Below are 24,350 nucleotides of genomic sequence, written 5' to 3'. Positions count from 1 at the left end.
CTTCGACAAAGAAGCCAAAAACATACAGTGGAGAAAGGAAACCCTCTTCAATACATGGTGCTGGGAAACTGGAAAGCCACCTGCAAAAGTATGAAATTAGACTGTTGTCTATCACCATACACCAAAATTAACTCAAAATGGATTAAGAACCTATATTTAAGACCTAAAACAATAACATGTATAGAAGAAAACATAGGAACTAAACTCAAGGATCTTGGACTTAAAGAGGATTTTATGAATTTGACCTCAAAAGCAAGGGAAGTAAAAGGTAAAATAAATGAATGGGACTACATCAAACTAAAAAGCTTCTGCTCAGCAAAATAAATCGTCAACAAAGTAAAGTGAGAACCATCCAAATGGGAAAATATATTTGCAAGCAACACCTCCAATAAGGGCCTAATATCCAAAATATATGAAGAACTCATAGAACTCAATAACAACAACAAAATGATCCAATCGAAAAATGGGAAGAGAACCTGAACAGACGCTTCTTTCTAGAGGACATACAAATGGACAACAACTATATGAAAAGATGTTCAACATCGCTTGCTGTTAGGGAAATGCATATGAAAACCACACTGAGATACCATCTCACACCCGTTAGAATAGCTACAATCAACAGGATAAGTAATAACAAATGTTGGAGAAGATATGGAGAAAAAGGGACCCTCATACACTGCTGGTGGGGCTGTGAATTGGTATAGCCACTCTGGAAAACAGTATTGAGGTTCCTCAAAAAAACTAAGAATAGATCTACCATATGATCCAGCAATCCCTCTACTGGGCATTTACCCCAAAGACTTGAAGACCCATATCTGTAAAGATATTTGCACACCGATGTTCATAACAGCATTATTCACGACGGTCAGGATATGGAAGAAACTGAAGTGTCCTATGATAGATGATTGGCTAAAGAAGCTGTGGTACATATGTACAATGGAATATTACTCAGTCATAAGAAGAGATGAAATACTGCCATTTGTGACAACATGGATGGACCTCGAGATAATCATGCTAATGAAATAAGCCAGACAGATAAAGTCGAAAATCACATGATATCACTTATATGTGGGATATAAACCTAAAAGCAACAAATGAGCAAGACAAACAAACAGAGACTCATGGACTATAGGCTAGTGGTTACCAGTGGGCTATAGACTAGTGGTTACTAGTGGTGTGGGGAAGGAGGGGAAAAAAACACATATATGTTGGTTTTGGTCAAGATGGTGGAATAGGTGAATACTGTACTCACCTCCTCCCATGACCACATCAAAATTACAACTAAATTATAGAACTCTGAAGCCAGCTGAACAGAACTCTACTAACTAAGGATAAAAAGGAGAAGCCATGTTGAGACCGACAAGAGGAGTGGAGACACAAAATGGCCTGGTTTCACATTTGTGGTGGATGAGAATCAGCAGGGCTCCAGTGCTGGGATGAGGAGCCCCCACAACATCTGGCTTTGAAAATTAGCAGGGATTCCATCCAGGTGTGACAGAAAGCTGCTCGAAACCCAGGCATCCTATTAAAAGGCCCGTGCACATACTCACTTGCTCACAAATACCCTGGGCACTAGCAAAGGGACAGCAGCTCAAAGTGGCCAGAGACCTGTGGGAGAAATTGAATTGTGTGGCTTCAGGGTAAGGGCTGGAGGGAGAGTTACCAACTTTCCTGTGTTGAGCCCTCCTCCAACATGGCCTGCAGGTGCAGATGGGTGCCAAATTTGAATCTACATTAACCTGGTGAACACCACTCGTCCTACCATGGTGACTCCCTGAGATCTCCCCATACCCAACTGTGTACTGCCTTTGGCTCTTTCAGCAGCTGCTCCTCATAGGTAGCCAGCCAGCCTCCACCCTTGCCGCAGACTTTTAGAAAACTTTCCAAGGTCTGCAGGCCCCAGGCAGGTGGTTGCTGGTATTGGCATGCCCTGTGCCTCTTGCTGATCAGCCCCAGGCCTAGCACTGCTGGCGGCTGGCCTCAGGGCACAGTGTTGCCTCTCCCACATGCCTTTGGTCCCAGCATAGGCAGCCACCAACTGCAGATCACTTTGTAGCTCCTATCAAGTGGCCCCAGGCCGGGCACAGGCAGCATCTGACTTTGGTCCATACCAGACCTCCTCCTAAGTGGCCCCAGAAATAACATACCCAGTGGCCAGCTTTAGAACACAATAGAGCACCAGCTGATTGCCTCCACGAAGGGCATACCCAAAGAGTGGTCTCAGCAGGCACCAGAGCCCTGCTGGGGCAAATCATGCTCTGTGAGGTCAGCCCACACACAGCAGCTTGTCCACTGTGGCTGTGGCCAGTTCTCACAGCCAGTCAGCCTGAAGATCAACTCCACCCACTGATGTGCTGACAGCAATCAAATCTCAATTACAAAAGGAAATTACAACCCACACAAGGGACATTCCCGAGGCACCCAATGCAGGTGACCAGGGAGACTGCACTGCTGGACCCCACAGAACAGCTACTACATAAGACCACACTGCTAAGACTGGGAGATGCAGCAGATCTACCTAATACATAGAAACAAACACAGACAAGTAGCTAAAATGAGGAGACAAAGAAATGTCCCAAATGAAAGAATAGGCAAAATCTCCAGAAATATAATTAAACAAAATGGAGGTAACCAAGCTACCAGATAAAGAGTTCAAAACACTGGTTATAAGGATGCTCAATGAACTTAGGAGAAGAATAGACGATCTCATTGAGAACTTCAACGAAGAGATAGTAAACATAAAATAGGACACAGAACCCATAAAAAAGAACCAGTCAGAAATGAAGAATACAATAACTGAAATAAAGAATCACTAGAAGGAATCGATTGTCGATTGGATGAAGCAGAGGACCAAATTAGCAATTTGGAAGACAAGGTAGCAGAAAACACCCAATTAGAACAGCAAAAAGAAAAATGAATTCAAAAAATGAGGACACATAAGAGACCTCTGAGACAAATTCAAACATAACAACATTTGCATCATAGGGGTACTGGGAGGAGAAGAGAGAGAACAAGGGATTGAGAATCTATTTGAAGAAATAATGACTGAAAACTTCCCTAACCTGGCTAAGGAAATAGACATACAAGTCCAGGAAGTGCAGAGGATCCTAAATAAGATGAATCCAAAGAGGCCCACATCAAGACATATCATAATTAAAATGCCAAAGGGTAAAAACAAAGAGAGAATCATAAAAGCAGCAAGAAAAAAGCAGTTAGTTACCTACAAGGGAGCTCCCATAGATTGTTAGCTGATTTCTCAACAGAAACTTTGTAGCCCAGAAAGGATTGGCATGAAACATTCAAAATGATGAAGAGCAAGGACCTATAACCAAGACTACTCTATCCATCAAGGCTATCATTTAGAATCAAAGGAGAGATAAAAACTTCCTACACAAGAAAAAACTAAAGGAGTTCATCACCACTAAACAGTATTAAAAGAAAATTTTATGACACTTCTTTATGAAGAAAGAAAAAAGAAATAAGTATGTATAATGAAATGGCAATAATTATGTACCTATCAATAATTACTTTAAATGTAAATGTATTAAATGCTCCAATCAAAAACACGTAAGGTAGCTAAATGATAAGAAAACAAGACCCATACATATGCTGTCTATTAGAGACCCACCTCAGATTGAAAGACACACACAGACTGAAAGTACAGGGATACAAAAAGGTGCAAATGAAATGAAAAAAAAAAAAAGATGCGGTAACAATATTTATCTCAGACAAAATAGAGCTTAAAACAAAGACTATAATAAGAGACAAAGGACATTACATAATAATAATAAAAAAAGGATCAATCCAACAAGAAGGTATAACCCTAGTAAGCATTTATGAACCCAACGTATGAGCACCTAAATATTTAAGGCAAATATTGATACACATAAAGGGAGAGACTGACAGTAATATAGTGATTGTAGGGGACTTTAACACCCCATTAACATCAATGAATAAAATCATCTAGGCAGAAAATCAACAAAGAAACAGTGGCCTTAAATGACACAATAGACTAGACAAATTTAATTTATATTTTTAGACATTTCACACCAAAGAAGCAGAATATAATATGTTTTCCAAGTGCACATGGAACATATTCCAGGATAGACCACGTGTTAGGCCACAAAACAAGTCTCAATAAATTTAAGAAGATTGAAATCATAACAAGTGTCTTCTACAATGTTATAAAACTAGAAATCAAGAAAACAAGAAGAAAACTGAAAAACACACAAACAAGTGGAGGCTAAATAACATGCTACTAAACAATGAATGGGTCAACAGTAAGATCGAGGGAATAATCAAAGATACCTTAACACAAATGGAAATGAAAACGCCATGACCCCAAAATCTGTAGAACACAGCCAAAGCAGTTCTAAGAGGGAAATTCATAGTAATATAGGCCTACTTCAAGAAACAAGAAAAATCTCAAATAAATCTAAATTTACACCTAAAATAACACCTAATTTACACCTAAATAAATGTAAATTTACACCTAAAATAACACCTAATTTATACCTAAATAGAAAAAGAAAAACGAACAAAGCTCAAAGTAGAAGGAAGGAAATAATAATGGAAATAATAAAAGTCGGAGCAGAAATAAATGAAATAGAGCCTAAAAAAATACAAAAGATTAATAAAGCCAAGATTTGGTTCTTTGAAAAGATAAAAATAATTGATAAATTTTAACCAGACTCATCAAGGGAAAAAAGAGAGGACCCAAATAAATAAAATCAGAAATGAGAGAGGAGAAGTGACCACTGACAACACAGATATGCAAAAGATTATAAGAAAATACTACAAACAACTATATGCCAACAAATTAGACAATCCGAAAGAAATGGATAAATTCCTCGAAACATACAATCCAAGACTGAGTCAAGAAGAAAGAGAAAGTCTGAATAGACCAATAACTACTAATAAAATTGAATCAGAAATTAAAAGTGGTGAACACACAATGCAATATATATATACATACACACACACATATATGTATATATACACATATGTACACCTGAAACTCACTGAATTTCATTAACCAATGTCACCATAATATTCAGAAATTGGTTGTATTTTTATATACCAATAATGGACTATTAGAAAGAGAAATTAAGAAAACAATCACATTTATAACTGCATTAAAAAAATGCCTAGGAATAAATTTAACCAAGGATGTATAAGACCTGTACTTGGAAAATTGTAAGACATTGAAGACAGAAATTGAAGAAGATACAAATAAATGGAAGGCTATATTGTGCTTCTGGATAGGAAATATTAATATTGTTAAAATGTCCATACTACCTAAAGCAATCTATAGATTCAATGCAATCCCTATCAAAATACCAATGTCATTTTTCACAGAACTAGAACAAATAATCTGAAAATTTATATGGAACCACAAAAGACCCTGAACAGCCATGGCAATTGAGAAAGAAGAACAAAATTGGAGGTATCACTATATCTGAAATCAAACTATACTACAGGGCTATAGTCATCAAAACAGCATGATACTGGCATAAAAACAGAGCCCAGAAATAAACCCATGCCTATATGGTCAATTAATCTATGACAAAGGGGGCAAGAATATATAATGAAATAAAGACTGTCTTTTCAATAAATGGTTTTGGGAAAACTGGACAGATACACGCAAAAAAATGAAACTAGACCACTTTCTTACACCATATACAATAATAAACTCAAGATGGATTAAAGGCTTACTTGTAAGACCTAAAACTATAAAACTCTTAGAAGAAAAGATAGGCAGAGTACTCTGACATTGTCCTTAGTAATATTTCTTTTGGGCTATATCTCCGAAGTCAAGAAAAAGAAAATAAAAAATAAACAAATGGGACTACATAAAACTAAAAAGTTTTTTTACAGTAAAGGTAACCATAAACAAAACAAAAAGACTGAATGGGAAAAGATATGGGGTTAATATGCAAAATATATAAGGAACTCATATAACATAACACCAAAAAAAAAATACAAACAATCCAATTAAAAATTGAGCAAAAGACCTGACTAGACATGTAGATGGCCAATAGACTACTGAGAAGATGCCCAATGTCACTAATCATCAGAGAAATGTAAATTAAGACCACAATGAGATATTACCTCACACCTGTCAGAATGGCCATCATCAATAAATCAACGCTGCACTGTTGGTGGGATTCCAAATTGATGCAGCTGGTAAAAACAGTGTAGAGGTTCCTCAAAAAATTAAAAATAAAACTATCTTTTTATCTAGCAATTGCACTTCTGGATATTTATCCAAAGAAATCCAAAATACTAATTTGAAAAGGTATATGCACCCCTATGTTCACTGCAGCACTATTTACAATAGCCAAGATATGGAAGCAACCTAAGTACCCATCAATAGATAATTTTATAAAGAAGTTATGGTGTGTGTGTACACACACACACACACACACACACTAGAATATTACTTGGCCATAAACAGGAATGAAATCTTACCATTTAAGACAACATAATGGACCTAGAGGGTGTTATGCTAAGTGAAATAAATCAGACAGAGAAAGACAAATATCACATGATTTCACTTATATGTTGAATCTAAAGGACAAAATAAACAAACAAACAAAACAGAAACAGACTCATAGATACAGAGAACAAACTGATGGTTGCCAGATGGGAGGGGTTTTGGGGGCTGGATGAAAAAGGTGAAGGAATTAAGAAGTACAAATTGGTAGTTACAGAATAGTTATGGGGATGTGAAGTATAGCATAGGGAATATAGTCAATAATATTGTAATAACTATGTATGGTGCCAGGTGGGTACTAGACTTATCAAGGAGATCACTTCATAAATTACATAAATGCCTAACCACTATGCTATATACCTGAAACTAATATATTATTGAATGCCAACTGTAATTAAAAAATAAAAAATATATATATATTCAGGTTGCTGACAAAGCTCACAATTTCCAGATTGCAAACACTTTCACATCTGCTTATTTGTGAGAATCTAGTTACTTGTACCCAACTTCTTGAACAATGCGAGCAACTGCTGTATACAGAAGCCTATAAATGTGAGTTTGAAGCCTGTGGAAGCAGTTCTCTGTGCTCTGCCTTTGTCTCTTTCTGACTTCTTCTACACCCCTCGCCTTTGCCAAGGCTTTCCTTACAACTCATTTGGGGTTTTTAGCCCAGAAAAATGCTACATCACCCTAGGTTGCCCTACCTTGAAAGTGGTGTGGAAACTAGGGAAGGTTACATGTGACAGACAGATAGTACACAAAGCATATGGGTGGTCAATGACAGTTCTCTGGGAGTGTGGAAAGCAATCTCCAAGATGGCCTCAATGATTCCTACCTCCCAGTAGTCATGCCTTTGTATAATCTGCTCCCCTTGAGTGTGGACGAGATTAGTAACTCTCCTTTAGCAAATAGAATGTGGTAGAAATGATGAGATCCTACTTCCAAGATAACATTACAAAAAGTGTGCAGCTTCCACTTAGGTGTCTTCTCTCATTCTCTTGGTAGCTTGACTCTCATGGAAGCCAGCTGCCATGTTGTAAGATGCCCTAAGGATTGACCCAAGTGTCAAAGAATTGATGTCTCTGGCCAATAGCCAGGGAAGACCTGAAGCCTGCCAACAACTATGGGAGGGGCCTTAGGAGTGAATTCTTCCAAACTTGAGCCTTCAGCCCTTGCAACACCTTGATGGCAACCAGAGGAACCCAGCTAAGCTGAGCCCAAATTCCTGACCCACAGAAACTGAGGCAAATGTTTGTTGTTTAAAGACATTTAGAGAAGATGAGATAGGGGCCATTTTCTTACTGTTATTGGCTGTTTTTTTCTCATGGCCAGTAAGATAAAGGAGATATGGGGATTTCCTATGGCAATGTTCCAGTGATTGGTAACTAACAAAGGGAGAAAATAATCTATTCATTTTTATATGCAATTGAACCATATTGAGACTTCAGAAGCTGGAGTTGCCAAGGAGGCTGACTCTCTAGAGTTGAGCCAGACTGAAAATTTTAAAGCTTAGTGGACATGAAGCTAGCCTTTCCCACGCATCTCCTAGTCTTTCTCCTGATACCTACCCCAGTTCTTAGACACCCCACCTTCATCCTTCTAAGGTTACCAAGACCCTTAACTCTGGTCCCCTCATTCTGCCCAATAAGCATCAATAACAATGTACAGAAGGGTGGGTGTCAAGTTTCCAAAGTCCAATCCTCAGCTTGCACCTGGGTAAATCCACTAGAGACACTCTCAACTATTACACTGGCTCTGGGTCTCCCATTTCCAAATATTCCCTCGTAGACCAAGATGAGGTGGATGGAAAGAGGGCTGCAGAACAATCCTAGCTTCACATAATGAAACAAAACCTTGGGCTTCTGGTAGCCCTTGGGAAGCTGAGTATTGTTTACAGAGTTTGTCCCACTTAGATCTAAACCTATTTACATTGTCATTATTTGGAATGCTAACTTCCCTGTCTTCTTAAATGGGGCAGGGGGAAGAAAAAAAAAATGAAAAAGACCTAGGGCCTTTCTGGGACCTCCTCCTCTGGGAAGCCTACTTGTGTCTTCTAAAGCCATTCTATTCTCTGCATTCCCAAAGGCAGGAATCAGGTAGACTGTGAGTTCCTTGAGGGCAGGGAACATAACTTATTCCTTAGACTGAAAAAGCTTTGAGAGCTGAAACCATATCTGTCTTGTTCACTGCTGTATTCCCAGAACCTAGCATAGACTCTAGCACTTGGCAAGCATTCAATAAATAATTCTGAATGAATGAATGAATAAATAAATGAAGTTACTTAGTATAGCATAAACTTTTTTGATAATTCTGGGCCATCATTAAGGACATCCGTTTTCTTGCCATCCTTTAATACACTTGCAAATTTTTTTGGTAGAGGACTAAGTGCCCTTAAACTAAACATTACCAACCTATCAGATTCTTTGTTTTTAGATTTATTTTTGAAACAGAAAACTTACAGAAAAGTTGCAAATCTAGTGCAAAGAACTTTTCCCCACTGAACTATTTGGGAACAAATTGATGTCTGGATGCATTATCACTTCTGAATATCTTTGTGTGTATTTCTTATTAAGGCCATTCTCCTAAAGAACTACAATACAACCATCAAAATCAGGAAATTGCCATCTAACCTCAAACACAGCTCAAGTTTCGCCAGTTAACACAAAATGTCCATTACAGCAAAAGGATCCATTTCAGAACCATACAGTTCATTCAGTTGTCATGTCTCTTTAGTCTCCATTATTCTAAAACAGTGCCTCAGCCTTTTCTTAATGTTGATTATCTTAAAACTTTTTGTTATTGGATGGCACTGCTCCACAGCTCTTTAGAGCTAGAGACTATATGGGCATATACACATGTGTGCACATACACACATACATATCGACATATATATTTATTTCTATATCTATCTATACACTAATTGAAAATCATAAACCTACTTCGATACCTCCAATTCCATCCCAGTTAAGGCCACCTGAGTTTTCTCCTTTTCCCTATTTGCACCTCCCTTCTCTAACACCAAGAAACCTAACTCATTATTTTTAATATATACAATAATTTGATCAATAGCTGGTGCAATGAGTCTCCTATCTCCCCTGCCATCTCCTTCCCTTCCATGATGCCTTCTTCGCCCTGCCAGAGCTCTGACACACTGCTCTGGCCCGCTGTGTCTTGCTCCCACCTCCAGTAGATTCCTATTTTGTTCTGTCTGCCCCTAAAGTCTTTAAGACCTAACAATTGTCCAGGAAGGAATAGGAAGGGAAAGAAAGGGGGAGGGGAAGAAGGAAGAGCAGATCTCCCTCGAAGTATTTTTCTTTTTTTTCCTCTTTTCTTTTCTGCTTGTCCACATTAGAAGAACACAACATTCTTGCTTTCTTCTAATTTGCTATTTTTAGTAAGCCAATGGTTTAGAAACCAGATTCACTAATTTACTCTTTTATGATACAAAGTATTTTGTTGTTGTTGTTGTTGTTGTTGTTGTTGTTACTGAGTAAACTGAGAGGCCCTGGGTTCTGAGTGAGGCCTTTCCTGGGTGTTGAAAGCATAAACTTAGGTGCATAGACTTGGAGACACATTTTGAGTTTCCAGAGACCTCCTTTAATTCACTCCTGGAGCTCAGATGGGTTCTATATAGAGGAGGTTGGAAGCCTGGGAGAAGTCACATATGGCAAGCAGGATGACAATCCCTCTCTTTATCACTTAGGGAACCCTAGCATCTGTCTCAAAGAGTCCATGGTTAGCTCAGAGAGCTGCCACTGGTGGAGAGAGGTAGGTGAGTTGCGTGGGTGGGATCCCCGGGGTCCAGGAAAGGAGGAATCTGAGATTCTCTGGTAGCAGGTGGCCTGAACTAAGGATGCTGGAATTCCAATCCTGGCTTCTTCCAGCCGACCTTAAAGAGAAATAATGAGCTTCTGGGTCAGAACTTTTGCTTGGAGATGTTGACTGGAGTGGGGGTTATGTTTCCTTCACAATTAATGAAACTTCTCCCTAGCACAGAAGCACACTCCCCACAATAAAGTTGGTGCCTGCCATTTCATTCTCATGTCAGCTCCTCAAGAGTTCTTTCAACTGGGTGTCTCACCACCTAAACTTTCCCTTCTTTATCAGTTCAGCGCTGACAGCGAGATCAGAAACAGAATTGGATTTTATTGGAGTCAATCTCATTGAACTAGACCCAGGGGAAATGTTATTGACTCCCACCCTGCCACAGTACACCCAGACCTTAGCATTTACAGAGTGCCTCTACACTTGTTTGCTTCCCACAATATCCCTGTGAGGAATGTCTGCAAAGAACTATCTTCTTGAGGCTCACAGGGCCAGGGCTCAAAATTCTGACCTCTGACTAAGTCATGTAGGAGTTAGCCTTGCTTTACTGGGCCTGTACTCTCTGCCCCTACTTCCTCTCAGACAGGGAAAGGAGCTTCAAGATTAGAGGGTGATATGCCTATGGGAAGACCAGCAGTGCAGGTCAGTCACTGGGCAGGGTTGGGAGGGAGGAGGAAAATGGTGGGGTGGGGGGCAGAAAGGGGTGAGGGAAAAGAGATACTATCTCCACTGAATGAAAGGGTCTTTCTCACTCGTGACAGTATAGGATGAGGATTGTAACCCCCAAATGCCTTTCTTTAAGGGTTAGGCAAGTAACACAAATGAAACATGCTGAGTCAGGGATACAACATGGAGTAGTGGGGACTGCCCATGTCTGGGGCAGCCACTACTCAGCCCTGGTCAATAAGTTGTTGCTATAAAGATTCAATGTTGCCGAATTTTCTGATCTTCTTCCCTGCACCAAAAACAAACAAACAGACCCTACCAAACAAGAAATCTAGGTGGTGATGTGAATTCTTCCAATTTAAATGTTGGCTCAATTGTTTAAACACACACACACACACACACACACGACCAAAACAAATATGTTTACCATATCTGGCCTATTCACTGGTTGTATGCTTGAGCAGTGAGAGACTGCCTCTCCTCCTGGCTCAGGGTACAGTGAGTGCTGGATAAACAACTCGTGGATTAAGCCCATCCATTTCCAAGGTCTGGTCTCCCTCCCTACTCTGAGCAGGAACTGTTTCTGCAACTTGAGAGGAGATGGGGCCTACAGACACTTGCTATAATGTGAGAAATTAGCTTCTAGTTCTCAGAAAGGGATTTTGCAGACAAATCCTCCTCCACACCCATCTCTGCCATGTATCTAACATCACTATGCAGTTTCAGATTTTGAAGAATATGCAAAATAGCTCTGAGGAGGCTGAGACCTGAAAGCCACTAGTAAAAAGTATAAATAGGACCTCATCATAACAATTATTTATTGAGTGCCTACTATATGTACTGAGCTCATGCCTCCAACTCAAACCCTGGCTTGCGCTCTTTGAAGAGCTGTTGGTGGGGAACATGGCAAGAACTCTTCCCTTCATCACTGACCTCATTCCCAGGGGCATTTGTTGCTCCCAATTTGAGGAGACAAGTGGTATCCATTAGATGTCACCTTGATGAAGCATCCAAGACTTGCTCCAGGTGAGGCCCTTTCTCTACTGCCAGTGTTGTGCACTCTGTATTGTTACTGGTCCTAAGTCCACCTCCTGGATGACACCAAGCTACCCCAGGACTGGTGCTGTCTTACTCATTTCTGTAATCTTAGGGGGCAGCTAGCATGTGAGCTGGCATGCTTGTTGACTGACACCACCAGTGAAAGGGCTCTAGACTTGAGAGAATAAGAGAGGGTGACTGAAGTGTATAGAGTCACTCCTTTGACCCAGGTGTTTCATGTAGGTGACCCCATGGAATCCTCACCACAATCTGGTGAGGTAGCCATCATCATCCCTGTTTTATAGAAGAAGGAAGTAAAGCTCAGAAGAGATAAGACCTATCCAAGTTCACACAGCTAGGAAGAGACAAGCCTGGATACTCAGTGCTAGATGCTGAGAGAGAGGTTACTTCACATTACTTGCCTTCTGTGGGTACAGTTCTAGATGCAGCAAGCCTGATTAAAAATGTGGGTACAGGGCACCAGATGCATGGGAGTGATGGTGGAAGGACAGTCCCAAATGGGTGGGCATTTAGCCTCACTCAACCTCAAAAAACTATAGCCTGTGCCTCTCCCAGGAACACAGGCAACTCTGAGGAGGAAAGAGAAGAGCCTCACAGCTTGGATACTTCTCTGGGCACAGATCATGTAGTGCTTTAGGAAGGCTTCCTCTGGTTCCTATACACTCTAATTGTTACTGATAGAAATATAATTGTTTGGGTAGCCCTCCCCCATGCTCAGACAAAAAGGTCATGTTCAGTACCCAGTGTTTGGGCACAAATAAATATTCACCTTGTTTTCCTCTATTGAAGCAGAGAAAGAACCTGGGGAACCTGTGAGGAAAGGAACTAAAGAAGGGGAAGGGGCAGATGACAAACCTTGGGCATTCTGACCCTGCCTAGAAATTCCACAAAGAACTCCCTGAACTCAATGGACAGGTCTCCCGGTCCTTTGCTTTGGTCCTGGCTCCCACTAGCCCTAGCTTCACCTTGTAAAGACAGTTCTATTTCAAAAGGGTTATATACTCCAGACCTCATACAATGGTCTCAAGTTCAAATTCTCAGGCCTTTTGCCAGAACACAGCCTTCTTTATGGTCTTCTCTGGAAGTTAGAACTCTTCCCATTTACCCCACCCCCACTGCATTCCTCACAGGGCATGCCTGGCCTCTAGTTCCATTCCTTTGGTAGTTGTCCTTGGTGTGATTAACTCCATCACACCCTAGGCCTATGAAGGGATCTGGTCAGCAGGTGCCAAAGTTGTCCTACATCTGGAAGCAGCTGGGCCAGTGCTGGACAACTCCTGTCATCCAAAAACTCTCCCTCCAGCTGGCATTCTGTCTCTGGGGCCTCACAGAACAGGCCTAAGCCCTGTTTTTTGGGAAGATTCTTTGAAGGCAGTGACCCCAGCTCTACTGTTCTGACTCCTCCGGCCTGGGGTTCCCTGATCTAGCCCACAAATCAACAGCTCTAGGGGAGCAGAAAAGAGGTTTGCTTAGACATGCTGTTTACCTCAGGGTCCTTGAGGACTGGAATAAAGTCAGAGCTGAAGTTTGGGCTGAAACCAAAGCCAGGTGGTGGAAGACCAGGTGGGAGCTCTGGCTGAAGCTCTTGCCACACTCACCAGTGTGTGTTGGTGCTGCAACTGTCTACAAAATGTTTGCTGCAATTGGGGCGCCCATAGAGCTTCTTGCCTGTATGTGAGCTTTGGTGTTTAAGGAGCCTGGAGATGAAGCAGAGGGTTCTGCTTCATTCTGGACAGGCATAGGGCCATTTACCCAAGTGGATGTGCTAGTACTCAGTGAACTGGGAGTGCTCACTAAAGCCATGGCCACACTCAGGATACTTGAAGGGCTCCTCCCCATTGTGGGTGCATTGGTGCCTTAGGCAGTCAGCTGTTGCTGAAGTTCTTGCCACACTCACAGTGTGAACATTGGTGCTTGAGCAGATAAGAACTGCACCAAAGCTGTCACCGCACCAGGCATAGCAGTAGCGTTTCTCGCCTGTGTGCGTGCGCTGGTGCTGGATCAGGTTGGAGCTAATGGTCTTACCACACTATGCACAGGTATAGAGTTCTCATGCTTGCGCACTCATTGTTTAAACAGGTCTGAGCTGTGGCCAAAAGCCTCCTTGCACTCTGGGCACTTGGGCAGGAGGCCTGAGTGAGCGCAACAGTGTTGATTGAGGTTGGAGCTGAGGCTGAAGCAACAGCCATACTCAGGGTAGGGGTATGGTTTCTTGCCAGTGTGTACCTGGTGGTGCTTAACCAGATCTAAGTGTTAGTGTGGCAGCCTGACTCTGCATGGCCATTTCCTGCTCGAAAAGTTCGTTCCTGACTGTCCGCCACCCCCGCCCCCCACCGCCCTTCCAAGGACTCTCCGGCTGACATCAATTTTCTCATTGTTTGCCAATCAATGTCCTTCCTTATATCTGTAGCTGTGTAGGAATGACAAGACTGTATAAAACTGCCCGTTATGTTACAATTGGGGCTCAGCTCCGATAAGAATCTGCTGAACTGGTGCCCACATCAATAAATGCTGCTTCCTGCTTATAGCCTCAGTGTCCATCTCCCCGTTCCAGAATCCCGCAACATTAGGTCTAGGAGGGCCCTATCCCTACCCCCATAGTGTGGGAACCAGACTTCTCCCTTACTTTTGTGTGGGAACCAGACCTTGCATCTGGGTTGGCAATGCTACAAGCTCTCTTCCCGCTTTACTGGGCTCTCCTTTCCCTGCCAATTTACCCGCCCCAGATATTCCTGCCAAAAGACCCGCCTCAGGCCCCACATAAGTTTCAGGTCCCCTCACATTCTGGGCTGACGCCACTTGTGGCTCAGCCATTCTGTCACTCTGCTACAATAAATCTTGCTTAACTCCTTTGGCCTTGTGTGTTCCTCTTTCGGCAAACCTAACACAGAGCGATGTCGGAAGCTTTTGCCACACTCAGGACAGCCGTAGGGCTTTTCACCCGGGTGGCTGCTTTGGTGGTGAATGAGGTCAGTCCACACTCCTGGCACTCAAAGGCTCTGGGGATTGCAGAACAGCTGGTCCTGGCAGGGTCTTCTTCCTCCCCAGATCCTGAGCCTGCCCTATAGATTGGACGGAAATGGAAAGTCCACTACCCCGCACTGCCCTAGGAAACGGCAGCAAATGGTTTCGGTAGGTTTAACCCTCTCATTCACCCTTCTGTGGACGCTGTCAGGAACTTGACACTTTAGGCCTGGCTCGGGGTTCCGAGTACGTCAACGCTGTCTTCCGTGCTCAGCCACCGCTGCGGGACGGCGAAGCAAGCATGAAGGAAAAGGCGATTGCTTGCTGAGGACACCCTGGATGCAGATTAGCCAAGTCGTCTGGTGCAGCATGATACATGAGACTCCATGGTCGCATGTGTGCGCTCTCCAGAGGCACCAGCCCACTCAGGGTACCCTGAGAGAACTTCTCATCGACGCTAAGTCAGGCATGTTGAACTTGGCATGGACTACATATCCCAGCATGCACCGCACGCGACTCCCGGGCTCGAGCAACGATTATACAATCACAACCCTCGAAGTGCTTTCTGCGACTGTGCAGAGTCAGAGTACCGGGATCGAGAACTACAACTTCCGACTTGCTTAGTAACTGCAGCGGCGCTATTTAAAAAGCGTCAGCGAGGAGGTGCTTGGCTACGTCCCTCTCTTCCAGTTCCGCTCCCTTGGATCAGCGGCGAGAGGGGGAGGAGCTTTAGGCCTGAGCCAAGATGGCGACTGCGAAACCAACCCCCACGGACTCGCTCTCGTTCTGCCTCGCGCAGCTCACAGCGGCGGCCGGGGAGGGTCTAGGTGGGGGAAAGGACACAGCTACCAACGAGACACCCTTGGGGCGTGCGCTCTTAGCCCTCCGCACGCGCCACGTCAAGGCAGCGGGTGGAATCGAGCGCTTCCGGGCACGCGGCGGGCTCCGCCCCCTTCTCGCGCTGCTGCGGCGAGCGTCTGCAGCGGGCCCCGCCCCGTCCCAGGTTTGCCCCGGCTCCACCCCTTTGTCGGTCCAGTCAGCGGCTTCTGCTGGCCCCGCCCCCTCGTCGGACTCCTCCCCCTCCATTGCGTCCTCGTCGTCGCCCTCGCCGCCAGCGCGCCTGCGCAAGACCCTGGACTTGGCGCTCAGCATCTTAGCCAACTGCTGTACGGAAGGGGCGTGCCGGGCTGAAGTGCGCAGACTCGGAGGCATTCTCCCTTTGGGTAAGTGCTCCGCCCTTATTACCTAGAAGGATTCCAAGCATGCCTCCCTTCTTGTTTCCTACTGGGCGGTATTTTGAGTTCTTTGTGTTGTATTCTTGAAAAACGTGCTTTATGATGGCGCAACGCCCCCATCTCAAGCCTTCACGCCACATTACCTTACGGCTCTGTTTACAGATTACATCCGAGCCCTCTTAGATCAGATCAGTACAGTCATTGCTTGGGTATTGGTTGTCTGGTACCTTCCTCGCATCTGGGCTGGTGAAGCCAGAGGGTTATTTGGTGACTTTTAGATGATTTTCATCCTCCATTTATGAGGTTCACAGCAGACAATGTCTTCTGAATGTCCGGTCCTATGCAGGGCTCTCATTTGATTAGCCAGATGTCCGACAGTGTAGTGGTCCACAAAGTGGGCTCTGCAGAAAGCTGTACTCCGAGGCTAGAATGCCTTGTTGTAAAATGGTATAATAATAGCTACGTCTCAAAATTGGGAATTGAGAGAAAATGAAATACAAATATAGAACTCAGATACTGTTAAGCATGAGCTGGGTACTTCGAGTTATTAAAAACTGTAAGAACAAATCCTAACAAGATAGCAAGCGTTTGTTTTATCAGCTAGATTGTGCCTCCTAGTGGCAGCATTGTGAACACAGTTTACACAGAGCCTGTCTGAAATGCCAGTTTTGACAAAATCTTAACTTTTTGGATAAAATGAAACAATATATTTCAAATTTGCATAAAATGCATTTGGACCGAAAGGTGTTCGACAAGGGGCCTGGCACATTAATAAGTTCTCAATTATAGGTTTTGTTATTAGTTTTTAACCCCCATCATTCAATTATTATTCTGTGTTTTAAATATCTCCTGAATCCATCCACTTCTATCCCTCTTCTATCATATGCCCAGAGACTTGTTCCCGTGTGCTAGGCTGTGCTGCTAGCTGACTTGGTTCAAGCCATTGTCCTTTCTCACCTGGACTATTGCAACAGCCTTTTTGCTGCTTCCCTTACCTTGTTCTTTTTCTGCTGTAATCCATTTTCCCCCAGCTGCCAGAGTCTATCATGACATTCCTGTTCTTCAAGCCCTATATGGCTCCCAGTGCCCCCACATTCAAGCCCTGATTCCTTGGCTTGGCATTTGAGGCCTTTCATGAGGTCATAGCAGACACTGGATCTCACCTCTGGGACCTTGCAAAGGCTGCTTCCAAACCTGAAATTCCCTGTAACAGCCCCATCCATCATCCTTCTAGTATATACGTATCTATTTAACCTTTCAGACCCAGCAAGTGTTAGCTTCTTCCGGAGGCTTCCCCTGACCCTCTCAGGCCACATTCTTGAGGTGAATAATGAGAGAGACAAGAAGGGGTAGAACCTTCAAGAGGCCAAACTCTCTTGCAGTGACGATTCTGCAGTATGTGAAGACAGACAGCATCCAGAACCGAACAGCTCGTGCTCTGGGCAACTTAGCCATGGAACCTGAGAGCTGTGACAACATCCATTCTGCTGGTGAGATGGTTATGAGAGTGGAGTTAGCTAGGGCTTGGGGTAGGAAAGAGGCTTGGGTGTCTGTTTTTGCTCATTCTGTCCTCCCCTTTTCTCTCCAGGTGCTGTTCCCCTGCTTGTTGAGAGCTTGATGGCCTGCCAGGACTCACAGTGCCTGCAGAGTGTGGTTCGTGCCCTCCGCAACCTGGCAGACTCACCCCAGCACCGCCTGGCCCTGGCACAGCAGGGAGCAGTGCGCCCACTGGCTGAGCTTCTGGCTGCTGCCCCAGACCCTGAACTGACCTTGGCCTTAGTCCGTGCCCTCCTAGAGTTGAGTCGAGGCTGCTCCCGGGCCTGTGCTGAGCAACTAAGTTTGGGTGGGGGACTAGGCCCACTGGTCAGCCTGGCCTCCCACCCCAAAAAGGCGGTACGCGAGGCAAGTATCCTGATCCTTGCCAACCTGTGTGCCCAGGGCCTGGTACGGCCTGCACTGGGCAATGCTGGTGGTGTGGAGGTGTTACTGGGTGAACTCCAGCGGCGCCGGGGTCCCAGTGGGGCTGGCCTAGCCTCCCAGCAACCCCTAGTGAGGGCTGTGTGTCTGCTGTGCCGGGAGGCCATCAACAGGGCCCGGCTGCGGGATGCTGGTGGTTTGGAGCTGCTGATGGGCCTGTTGCGGGACCCTTGTGCCAGTGCCTGGCACCCTCGTGTTGTGGCTGCCCTCGTGGGCTTCCTCTATGATACAGGGGCCCTGGGCCGGCTGCAGGTTCTGGGACTTGTACCTCTCTTGGCTGGGCAGCTGTGTGGTGAGGCCGGTGATGAGGAGGAAGAAGGAAGAGAAGCTGCTTCCTGGGACTTTCCTGAGGAGCAGACCCCTGAGCGGGTAGAGGCTGGTAGTTTCCGAAGCCTCAGGTGAGTCCCCACCTCAGGCTTTGGGATGGGGGTTTCCGTCTACTCTGGCTCTCTTCTCTACCCCCAGTCTGTCTCAGTAAGACTTAGACTTATTGACTCTAACTCCTCATTCCTTGTTTTTCCCAGACGTGACCACTTTCCATGTTCCCATTAAACACATCTCTCCCCTGGGTCCACTTTTGACCTTGGCTTCACCCTAGCACCTCTGAACTTAGGGCTCAGACAGGTTCACTGGAAGGTAATATGTAGACTGGTGGTGATATGTTCTGGAGTCTTAAGTTCTTATTCTCGTACTACATACAAGCTAAGTTATCATGGGAAAGTTAACTTCACTGAGCCGCTAATTCTTGTATGTAAAATGGAGGATAATATATACCCACCCTTTAGAGTTTTTATAAAGATTAAATGAGAGTACATTGCACTTTATGTGACACTAAACAGCACTTAATGAACATCATCCATCTTGTGAACTCTCTGACTTCATCTCCTGCCACTCTCCCTGGTGCCCACTACACTCTTGCACACTAGCCTCATAGCTAGTTTTTGAACATGACAGATAAGTACCATTTCCGGGGCTCTTCGGTTGCTGTAGGCACTCTTCCTCCTATATGCCTTGTTTAATCTTATCTTCTCAGTGAGAGCTACCATCACCAGTGCATTTAAAATGTTAGCTTTTCCCTCCCCTGGTTCTTTTCTATTCCCTTTTGTTTTTCTCCATATGTACCACTTCACTAACTCCACATTAACATACTCTGTGCGTTCCTTATATGTTTTATTGCTTGTTTCCCCTTATTAGAATATAAACTCTAGGAGGATAGGAAGTTTTGTTTTGTTCATAGCTTCTCCCCAGCATCTAAAATGGGGCTTGGCATATAACAGGCATTAGTAATTGCTGAATGATTTGGGATCATTCCATCTCCCTTGGCTCTGAGTTCAGTCTCCCCATTCTCCCCTCTGCAGGTCATGGCTGATATCTGAGGGCTATGCCGCAGGCCCAGGAGACATCTCCCCAGACTGGTCCCCAGAGCGCTGTCCTCCGCTTCCACCACCTGAGCCAGCCGAGCCAGCTAGCCCCACCCGGGGTACAGCCTTGCTTCGGACGCCTCGTGCACTGCGCACACCAGGGCCAGGCCGCAGTCCTGCCACCACTGAGGAGCCTTGGGGCCGCGAGGGGCCAGCACTGCTGCTGCTGTCGCGCTTCTCCCAGGCTCCCGACCCCAGTGGGGCGCTGGTGACTGGCCCAGCCCTGTGTGGCCTACTGGCCTATGTGACTGGCGCACCGGGCCCACCGAACCCACGTGCACTTCGTATCCTGGCGCGCCTCACCTGCAACCCAGCTTGCCTTGAGGCCTTCGTTCGCAGCTATGGTGCCGCGTTGCTGCGAGCCTGGCTGGTGCTTGGTGTAGCCCCAGATGACTGGCCCATACTGCGTGCCCGGCCCCTCAGTCGCCGCAGCCAGCACCAGTACCAGCACCGGGAGCTGGGTGTGTCCCTGTGCCTCTCCACTCCATCCTTCACTTTTGCCTTTTGTGAGCCTAGAACCTCACCTTACCACTCAGCCTTCTCTCACTGCTCCCCTAGCCCACCATCCAAACAACCTCAGCCACTAGGAATATGGAAGAGAGCTCTATCCTGCTTCACTGTCCCAGCATGCAGAGTTCTGCTCCATCCTCTGCCCAAGCCTTGGGGCCCAGCTTAACCCCAGCAACTTAGACTTGTGCCTGTCTGCATTTTCTTACCCAGTCTACTCTTGGTTCAGCATTGTTTTGACTACTTCCCTACTGGGCACACTGACTCATGAACCCAGGCTCAAGCACCATGTCCTTTTAGACCCTACCACCATTTCCAACATTGCCCTGCCTTCTGTGCCCTGTTTCCATCCTTGAGGGCCCTGACACATTCCCTGACCATTCTACTTCCTGTTCTTGGCCTTGACCTCCAATTCCTAGCACTGGGACCTCATCTCTCCAGGGCCTGTGGTCATCCTCTTTTCCTGTGCCCTGATTTTTTGCCCTGAGGTTTTGCCTTCTTTTCAGGGGTCCAGAGGCTTGTCTTGCCCATCCCACCCCAATCTTGGATACCAGTTCCCAACCTGATCTACTCTGCCCATCCTTGCAGGTGAGATGCTGCTGCAGAACCTGTCTGTGCAGGCCGAATCGCCCTTTGGTGTGGGTGCCCTCACGCACTTGCTGCTCTCTGGGAGCCCTGAGGACCGTGTGGCCTGCGCACTGACCCTGCCCTTCATCTGTCGGTGAGGGGGATGTGGGTGCCTTTTAGGGGTCAGGGGAGCAAGGTTGCTATTCCCCAGCCCCACCCTTTTGCACCTTTCGAAGAATTCTCTTTCTCCCTAAAGGAAGCCCTCTCTGTGGCGCCGACTACTTCTGGACCAGGGTGGCCTCCGTCTCCTCCTCTCGGCACTAACTCAGCCAGCTCCACATCCACTCTTCCTCTTCTTTGCTGCGGATTCCCTTTCCTGCCTTCAAGGCCTGGTGTCTCCCACAAGGAGCCTAGCCTTCCCACCTGCAATCCCCTTGGACCTAGACCTGCCCTCCCCTTGCCTCTATGAACCTCTGCTGGGCCCAGCCCCCATCCCAGACCCTGATCTGCACTTCCTACTAGACTCAGGCCTACGGCTCCCTGCCCAGCGAGCTGCCTCATCTACTGCCTCCCCTTTCTTCCGGGCTCTGCTAGCTGGCAACTTCGCTGAAGCCCAGATGGACCTAGTACCACTTCGAGGCCTATCACCCAGTGCAGCCTGGCCTGTTCTGCATCACTTGCATGGCTGCCGGGGCTGTGGGGCATCCCTGGGCCCCATTCCCCCGCCAGGCCAGCCCCTGCTGGGCTCAGAGGCTGAGGAGGCACTGGAAGCTGCTGGCCGTTTCCTGCTGCCTGGGCTGGAGGAAGAGCTGGAAGAGGCTGTGGGCCATATCCACCTGGGACCTCAGTGTAGTCCAGAGTCAGTGGGTGAAGTATTCCGCCTGGGCCGGCCACGGCTAGCTGCCCACTGTGCCCGCTGGACACTGGGGCCAGGGCAGTGCCCACGGAAGCGGGCCTTGGCCCTGGTGGGGCTTGTGGAGGCAGCAGGTGAGGAGGCAGGTCCCCTGACTGAAGCTTTACTGACTGTGGTAATGGGGATTGAACGGGGGGGCAAGAGTCCAAGCCTAGACTATTAATATCTCCTCGGAGGGGACCCAAGGATGCGTTGACTATGAAGAAGGCCTCCCTCAGAGTGGCACGGGAAGAAGTCTGAGCAGAAGGAGTCACCTCTGAAGACTGATGAGAGGATGGAACTAGACCCCAGGATGGTGGACTGAAGACTCAGGAGTAAGAAGCCAAGGCAAGGGTCTGGGCATGAGGCCCATGAGATGGAGAAGGGCCCAGGGCCCCAGGCCCCTGGCCTGGCCTACCCTTCTGGAATTGAGATTAAAACTTTGAAATTGGATATCTCTTATATAGTGTCTCTGCATACTTTCCTGTGAGAATCTTCTCACCTGTTCATTCATCAAGCAGGGTCCTGTCCAGGTTTCTGTGTCTCAATACAGGACACCCTTGGCATGTAGGAGTTTAATAAGCAATTCCTGGAGACCTGGGATAGAGTAGAGTTCCCAGGCTTCTCCCTAGGATGTGGTTTTGGGCCCCAAGGGAAGCCTACTTCCTGCTTACAGCCACTCAGCCGGACATGCAGACCTTGGTCAGGGCTGAGGACTGTGCTGAGGGAATGCTATGTGTGGCAATGTATGTCCAAAGCCTTGGCATTTTTTCTGAGTGTCCATCACCATCCATCTAGGGCCTTCAGCCTCTCGGTTCATTTTCATCTCTTGGGCCAAGTGTCCTGATGTTTGCCTGAAGGAAAACCTGCTATGTTCCTGGAGTCCCTGAGGCCATTTTAGTCATCATGCCCAGAGAGAGCCAAAGCCCTGGGCTGGTATTGAGGTGAGGGCAGGGCTCATGTTGCTTTGATCTCCAAGGCAGGGTCTCTATCACTTGGCTCCCAGATCGCTGATCATGCAGGTGGCACCCTGACTTTGAGGAGGGTACCTTTACTGGGTCTGCCAGTTGGCCTCTGGGGAGCTTAAGTTGACACTGCTGTCTCTGTGCCTCTGTTTGTCCAGGTCTTTGTTTATTAGGCTGTACATTAGAACTATCCAGAGAACTTTTTAAAGATATTTAAAAATACTGATGCTCGAGCCCTTTTTAGTTGAATTAGACTGAGGGAAGGGTGTCCTGGGCATCAGTATTTTTTTAAAAACCCACCTCCTCCCTGCTTATTCTTATTTGCTGTTTTTTTTTCTTCGGTTTAATTAACATGGCCTATTGCCTTACAGGAAAAATACAAAATTAAGATCAATTCTTGTAAGGATTTCAGTTCAACAGGGGTATATTATAAGAGATAGTATTAACAAATATAACTATATAGTTGAGAATCATCTATGCGGTATGATTCTTATTTTTCTGAAATGTAATCTTAAAACAGGGTTGTACTCTATATTAGTCTTGTTAGCCTTGTTTTAAGCATTTGCTCCACTGTACAACAGAACATATTTACTTCAGTTCCACATAAAAAATATGTGTGCTGTAAGAAAATTTACATTTTAATTTAAAAATTATACATATAAATTAAAGCCTATGTTAAATATTTAATACTCTCCACCTAACAAACCATTTTGTATGAAATGATTTATAATGATGCTTTGTTGTACACAGTTTCAGTAGCAGATGAAATGTAAATGCAATGAGAGTATATCCATTTTCTCATGGCATGGTGGTCAGCACATTGGCTTATGTGGCTAGCTAAGTCCTTAGGGTCAAAATACTCATGTCTGGACTCAGATCTGGGTTGAGACCCACAGTCCAGTGGCTACAGCACGATTGTGTCTGTCTATACCCATCTACAGAGTATCCAGAGTATCTTCATTTCTCAGAATCTGAGTTCAGGAAAGCCCTCTTGTTCCTTTATGGCAGGCTGGAGTCTGTGTCTTCTTTGCTTTCTTCTCCATGTTCATCAGTATTTGGGAAGAGGCTCTTTTGGAACAGCTCTGGGCCACCTCAGTGTTGGAGAAGGGCTTTGTCTTGAAGGCTGGCTGAAGTCTGGCTGCCTTGGAGTGTTTTCTGAGTCTGCATGGGGCTTGTGCCTGGATTTCAGTTTAACTGTATGTTTCCAAGTCTTAGAGAGAAGGTCCTGGTTTAGAGTCTGTGGAAGGGTTCATTGTGTCTGTCTCTGTCTCTGAGAGATTTCTTTATACCTAGTATATGTGCCTTTTGGGATCTCTGTTTATGTTGTTGTTTGTCAGGGTCCCTAGGGAAAGGTCTCTGAACCTGGCATCAGACTGACTGATCCTTAAAACATCATTCCTGCCTCCGATCTCAAAATTCTGTCTGGATCAAGCCTCTTAGGAAAGTCCCGGGTGGGAGGGGGGCTCTGTCTGAGACTCAGGATGCCAGCTTTGAGAGGTGTTTGCTTGGGGGGTCTCAGTCTGTATCTGAGAGTCTCACTGGGCAGAAGATCTCCGGCATGATCTGAAAGAGCCACTTCTCTGACATTGGTTGTGGCTGCCTGGGGCTCCCTGCAGCCAAGGCCAAGGCTGGGGTGTGGTCGAAGGCGGGCTGGGCCTGTGTGGGCTGGGCCCTCCCTCCCTTACACACCCCCACCTCGGGTTCTCCCGTTCGATGCTCCCTACTCCCCGCAATTTACCTCCAGCCCCATCCCAACTGGTCCCGGCTTCCTTACAT

At 45.7% G+C, this 24,350-nt stretch overlaps 1 protein-coding gene across 1 annotated transcript; it reads left to right on the top strand.

The window, feature by feature from the left end:
• The first annotated feature begins 15,641 nt into the window (after window positions 1-15,641).
• Window positions 15,642-22,071, top strand: ARMC5 (armadillo repeat containing 5). Its single transcript, XM_006915997.3, has 6 exons — window positions 15,642-16,233; window positions 17,628-17,735; window positions 17,834-18,620; window positions 19,581-20,104; window positions 20,739-20,871; window positions 20,974-22,071. The coding sequence occupies exons 1-6, from the start codon at window positions 15,756-15,758 to the stop codon at window positions 21,791-21,793; spliced, it is 2,850 nt and encodes a 949-aa protein (XP_006916059.1). The 5' UTR covers window positions 15,642-15,755; the 3' UTR covers window positions 21,794-22,071.
• The last annotated feature ends 2,279 nt before the right edge of the window (window positions 22,072-24,350 follow it).

Source organism: Pteropus alecto, unplaced genomic scaffold, assembly GCF_000325575.1.
Source record: "Pteropus alecto unplaced genomic scaffold, ASM32557v1 scaffold746, whole genome shotgun sequence".
Taxonomy (NCBI): Eukaryota; Metazoa; Chordata; class Mammalia; order Chiroptera; family Pteropodidae; genus Pteropus; species Pteropus alecto.
The sequence above is the reverse complement of the archived record's forward strand: the minus strand, read 5'-3'. Positions and strand labels throughout refer to the sequence as shown.